Here is a 6359-nt window from a genome sequence, read left to right on the forward strand (position 1 = left end):
ATAAAGTAACTAATGTTACCTGTTTATCTTTTCATTCAAGAAATTGGCAACTTTTCCTGTAGAATGAAGCTAAGGAACTATACCCAAAACAACTGCAAAAAAAAAAAAAAATACAATTCCCACAATGCAAATTATTAAATCGTCATAGGCCTTCTTATGCGTGCGCACTCGTGTGAGTGACCCTGAGATACGCACAGCTCCTCTCACATGTAATAATTTTGCCTGGGATACAAATTTAAATAGCGGTAATGAGTGCAACGGGGCTCCTGGATGTTTTCAGGCGGTCATTTTTTCACTTGGAATCAAGGATTCTACAAGCGATCGGTTTTAATAATCATGCAGGTATCGGTATTTACAATGCATTTGTTGTGTACTGAAATTCAAAATTCTAAAATTCAAAATTCAAAAAAAACTTTATTGGCATGACAAAATGATATTGAGTTTTGCCAAAGCAATTCAACAATGAACATTATCACATAACTGTACTGTACTGTAATTCTTGTGTATGGTTGGCACTATCAGGTAGTATTTCAAGTGTATTATCCCTTATTACAATGTCTTAAAAACAGTATTGGTCTTGCTGTATTGTAATATTTACATGTAACGTATATTGGTTGTCAGCTGATTGTGACACCAGTAGCACATTGTAAAGGTTATCATGTGGATTGGGGTTATGGTGTATATTGTTCTTTGTTTGGATAATGTAAAGCCTCCATTCAGAAAGAGCTTGTTTAGGTTTGCCTGGGGATGATCTTCACCCATGGGGTAGATGAAGCTCCACCTTTTCCAAGTGGGGATAAAACGTAATTTGTACAAGAGTTGTTGAGTGACTGCATGTCACCATTACAGTCAGCAGGGTTAGAAACTCACTCTAACCCGAGGCGAATTAAATCTGATGAGGACGACTAGTTGATGTCTGTGTCTCATAGTCCTTTGCAAACATCCCAAGGGCTGCAGTGAAACGTACTGTCTTTAATTTGGGACTAGTGAAGACCGTGTGTGTACGTGAGATTAATTATTGTAGGTAGTAATTCATAGATATAGCACTCACAGACTGTAACCCCTAACTCCACAAACAAGCCAGCATTTTTGTAAATAGCAACACATGTAATGAACAATAAAATAAACATTGTATTTGTATCATGGGTGTCCTTTTCAGACAGAGCTTCATTAGGCCCGGATTAACCGATGTGCACTAGGTGCACTTGCACAGGGCCTCATGCAAAGGGACCACGGTCACTGATAATGAAAAACAAAAAAACGCAAGCACCTTTCCGTTTATTACTCGGGTACTTTCGTAGTTTAAGAAAAACACGAAGGCACTTTTCAGTACTACAAACTACCGTATTTTATTTTACAATGTCTGTTCAAAAGTACCTAAACGGAAAATCCGTCGATACTTAGTTTCACGTTCTCACCTCTTGTAGTCCTAAAAAGTTGATCTGATTGGCCAGCTGTAGAAAATATTGATCTTATGTCAAGTGGGTCGAATGGCCTCCTCTGGTTTTTAAACTTTCTTATTATGTTCTTATGTTCTTAAGTAGCTGGACTCGAGTTTGATGCAATGAGAACGTGTAGGCTATTTATTTATTTATTAATAGCAAGAGCACCTGAACACAACCCAGAAATGGCTGCAAAAAGTCAACTGAGGGAAAGACACAGATAATATGAAACTTCTTTACGTCCTTAAGGTAATCTAGCTAATAAATCGTACGAACCTGAAATGAAACCGAAAAAAATGCGTTACTCACTAATGTAGCTGAGACTAGAACAAAGTCGTGTTGTATTTTGATTTTATTATTATAATTATATAAAAATATATAACATTAGTGTAAATCTCATGCTATTTTTTAAATTAAATTTCAGTGAGTATAGCGCATTTGTTAGATTAGGATAAAAAAAAGGCTATAATTTACTAAATGATTAATAAAATAAGTATAGGCCTATAACAGAAGTAAACATAAAATGTTCTCTTTGTTACTTTAATTTGCCTGAAAATATTTTGTGGGGTGGATGGAATCACAGGGGCTTTAATGTAACTCGAAGAATGTAGTGAACCGGTCAAGTTACAAGGTTAGATCCACCACTGACCTATAGTATTTAATGTTCATTTAAAATACTTGTATGTGTCCTAAAGTACTACAGTTTAAGGCACGTTTTATTTGGGTTAATGTTGTGTAAAATAAAGTAACATTTTTTGGCTATTTTTTTAATCAGTTTTTGGCTATTTTTGGTGGGTTTTGGTTGAGTTTTTGGCCACAAACGTCATACAGATCAGGTAACCCTGGGCACAGGGCCCCATTTATATAGTAGTGCGCAGGGCCTCACAATATAGGTTAATCCATCCGTGAGCTTCATGATCGGCAAGGTGACACAGCTGGGCACACAGTACAGTAGTGGCTCAGTAATTGTTCAGTAAGGAGGTGCAAACAGGTGATTGATCCATCTGTAGGAACGTTTACGAAGGTGCCTTTGTTATATAAAAACAAAACAAACAAACTACATTTATATCAGTGTTTATTTTTTTAGGAAAATAAAACTTAAGCCTAATATTTTTAGGGATCCCAACTGTTGTTGATTTCAACGTAGGCACTTCATATAAGGACTAATATATGAAGCGTCTGCTAAGAAATAAATAATAATACGTTTATAACCAAAATTTTGTTAATTTCTAACCCTGCAGTCAGCCTTCACAGAATGTAATAGGCCTTAACATTATCTTGTCTTATTTTCATGTGTACAGTAGTTCCGGCTTTGTCAGTCCAGGGTCCCGGCATCTTTCCTCAACTACACAGAAATGAGGAGACCGAAGAGCACAGCCTTCTGGATAACATTTTCTGGATGGCAGCTCCCAAAAAGAGACGCACCATTGAGGTCAACCGCTGTCGAAGACGCAACCCACAAAAACTTATCGAAATAAAGGTGCTTTTTAGTTGTTTTTTTTTAAAAGCCATCATCAGTGGTTCCTTTTATATCGTTTTGGGCAACTATATTTGGTGTACAAAAGTAGTTTTAATAACTAATATTTTTGTAATCCTAAATTAGGAAATAAATACATCCTGATGAGGTGTGATATACCTACTGTCTGCATTTATAGAATCTTGTACCTGTGGTATTTATTTAATTTAATGACATTTTTTGTTTAAAGCCTCTGGTCTGTACACAACCCGTTATCGCTACATATCCTCACACTTGTAGTTCAATTTCTAAAACACCAACTACACTCATTTTAAAATATTTAGTAGAAACCACTTGTATGTGCAAAATCACAATTTGACACCACATTATCTTATTTAGCAAGTACAACATCCTTGAAGTGGAATTACATTTGGTGTCATTCTCTATTGCTACACTGTAAATCAGTTCAGCCTTGTAGATAACAAATACTTTTCTGACCCCCCCACCCCCTCCCCATGTTGCAATAGAAGGTAAAACTTTTTGCTTTGTGATTTATGTATGTCAGGTAAACTGATCCCTCCCCCTACTTCAAGAATGTCAGCTCTGTCGATTGTATCAGTGAAATGTGGCAGATTTAAAAAAATAAATAAATAAATTTAAAAAAAAAACAGTTAACTGTTTACATAAACCCAAAGTCCTTTAGCTAGCTATTACTGTAAAACCATGGCCCTGTCCACACTACACAACCGATCTCGAGAACCATACTCGAAACCGCTCTAATTAATCCAGCTCAAAACGTCCACACTGAAGTACCGTTTCATGTTTAGTCAGGCTTAATGCATCCACACACCATTAGAATAGTTCAGTTACAATTCCCAGCAGCGCAACGAACCGTGGAAATTAATACGACAGTATCCCACCATGCACTGTATTTTATTTTAAAATAATGTGTTATGCCCCATATTAAGAGGTCCATATTGCTAAAAATAAATATAACAAGTATTGTGGAAAAAGTAAATCCGAACACACACACACACACAAGTAGGGCTTGAAGTTTTCAGGTTTTTTTTTTAATCAGGTGAAGTCCCTTTAAACAAATTGAGCTGATTCTGTTTTATAATTAAACTCAGAAAAACCTGTTAATTACAAAACAATCTTTGTTTTTACCTTCATACCTTGCCTGAGCCTAATTCTGGTCCTCTTCATTTTATTTCAAACAGAGCTGACACATTACGTGATTTGTCCATCCCCGATCCTACTTTTAACTCGCATTTCATTTTTTCAATCGCCTAATTTAACGTTGTGTTTTTGTTATTTTCCCCACTAGTTTAACAGAGATGTCCTGACAGATTTTTTTAAACATAAAAATGAATACCTAGTGCGGAGTGTACACTGATAGCAAGTCCTTCAGAGTATTTTGCCAAACATACCACAAAGCATTTTGGGATTTTGGAGGATACACAAAAAAATGTAGTTTTGTATTACAGCGTCCACACTTGTGATAAACCGCACTACCTGATGCGATCTAATTAGAACCGGACTCGAGACTACCTCCTGAGGTGGTCTCGAGTCCGGTTCTCGAGTATGGTATTAAATGCTGCGTAGTGTGGACGCAAACCGTATTTAGCACTTTTAAGCCGGCTTAAATGCAACTAATACGGTTTAAAGGCATAGTGTGGACAGGGCCCATATAAAGCTGATTTAACATAGGACGTTTACACTTGGAATATCTGAGGGTTCACTGTAGATAGGTGATCATTAAGTAAGCAATAACACACAACAGGGTGCGCAGTAGGGTGCTTTGTGAGGCACGAGGGCCAAGCCCCGGAGTGGGCAATTAAAAAATCACAACATTTAGTAGTTACTCTGATTACAAAATTCGATTCAAACTGTGCAGTCATACAAAAGATTTTTGTACGGTCATGTGATCGCTAAGAACCAATCATAGCGCTTAGTTTGTCTATGACATTTTGTAACACAAGGTTTGACTGTGGTGAACATCCCCAGCTAACCCCCAAACAGTTTTGGTTTAATCTTGTTTGTATTCTTTCCTTGTATACCTTGTTTACGAACAGCCAACGGCACTAAAGGTATAGAACCGAATGCTGGTCTTGCATCAGGACTGTAGTCCTATATGCTTTTTCTTCTCAAGTACACCTTTACCTCATGGGACCAATATCTATGCTGAGGCAGTAAAATGTTTTTTATATATATATATATATATATATTAGTATAAAGTTGTTTCTTTTATTAATATTTGGAATTCTGTGCTTTTATTGTGGGCCCTATCAGTGATGACCTTATCATATTTTTCAAACCAAACTCTCTCTTATTTTAGACTAACATTGAGCCATGCTCAGAATGTGGAAATCTGAAACAGAAGCATGTTCTTTGTGGCTTCTGCTATGAAAAGGTTCGACGTGAGACAGCCATAATCCGAGGGCAGATTCAGGTGCAGGAAGGAAAGCCCTTAAACAACCCTGCAGTGGAGACGGTGGTCCTGTACGAAGGGGAAAAGCCTGCAGATACAGATGCAGGCAAGAGGATCGTGGAGAGGAAGAGGCAGCGTCCTTCCTGGTTTACACAGTACTGATGTAGTAATGTCGCCTGTGAAATACATTTTTGTAACAAGTAACAATCCTGTTCTTCTCATTATTTTCCCTTTCTGGGGATGCATATCCCGTCTGTCCAGTTGTTACATTTATCTAGAGAAGCACTTACTGTATCTCATGTGTTGTGACACATTTTTGAGATTATCAGATGGAACTTGTCCTGTCTACAGTGTCAAGCTTACATTTATACAGGTAGTTCCGTGACATCTTGCATTCTTATTCCTCAAACTGGTTCCATTTATGATACTTTCTATTGGCCACCAGTAGGTGTGCACTTTTCCTCTAACAAATGATTTGGCTTGAGAAAAATCTTCACAGAGGATGGAGATAATCCAAGGATTCAATTGTAATTCTTAGATCTGTCATGTACAGTATATAGACAGATATGACTGACTTTTACTGCAATTTTACTTACGCTTTCTCCTTCGATGCCTTTAGTCCCCAGTGCCCCTTTGTCCCCATAATACCCTTGAGACCCCTGGAAAAGAAGAACAGTTGGTATATTGGATTTCATATATAAAAAAAGTGTTAAGAGACTGTACATGGTCAGGACTTTCAGATATCAGTTGAATAAATACCCTATCAAAGCGTTACCATACACTTAGGTACTGTGATAATTGTGGATGCAAAATTCAAATTGCATTGCGGCCTGGCAATTATTTTGCACTGCGTCCTATGTAAGCTTAAGAGCAATGCAAATTACTCAACATGCACAAATAATGATCTGCAATTATGATAATGAGGGTCTCAATGAGCGCATTGGTCTATTTAGCAGCCGCACTTGCAGTTAGGAGTACAGAGAGCAGTAGTCACTGTATGACATTTGTGGAGCATGAAAATACAAAGCAA

General features: G+C 37.2%; 1 protein-coding gene across 1 annotated transcript; it reads left to right on the plus strand.

Annotated features, from left to right (window-relative positions):
* The first annotated feature begins 144 nt into the window (after positions 1-144).
* Positions 145-5536, plus strand: LOC117395048 (large ribosomal subunit protein bL32m-like). Its single transcript, XM_033993899.3, has 3 exons — positions 145-342; positions 2744-2922; positions 5237-5536. Exons 1-3 carry the CDS (start codon positions 249-251, stop codon positions 5489-5491), a joined length of 528 nt encoding a protein of 175 aa, XP_033849790.2. The 5' UTR covers positions 145-248; the 3' UTR covers positions 5492-5536.
* The last annotated feature ends 823 nt before the right edge of the window (positions 5537-6359 follow it).

Source organism: Acipenser ruthenus, chromosome 3 (assembly GCF_902713425.1).
Source record: "Acipenser ruthenus chromosome 3, fAciRut3.2 maternal haplotype, whole genome shotgun sequence".
Taxonomy (NCBI): domain Eukaryota; kingdom Metazoa; phylum Chordata; class Actinopteri; order Acipenseriformes; family Acipenseridae; genus Acipenser; species Acipenser ruthenus.

What these genes read in the sequence shown, in the direction of transcription:
- LOC117395048 (XM_033993899.3), top strand. Translation starts at nt 249, where the DNA reads ATGAGTGCAACGGGGCTCCTGGATGTTTTCAGGCGGTCATTTTTTCAC. An exon ending in CGGTTTTAATAATCATGCAG is followed by an intron (nt 343 to 2,743) that starts GTATCGGTATTT and finishes TCATGTGTACAG; the next exon opens with TAGTTCCGGCTTTGTCAGTC. An exon ending in AAAAACTTATCGAAATAAAG is followed by an intron (nt 2,923 to 5,236) that starts GTGCTTTTTAGT and finishes CTCTTATTTTAG; the next exon opens with ACTAACATTGAGCCATGCTC.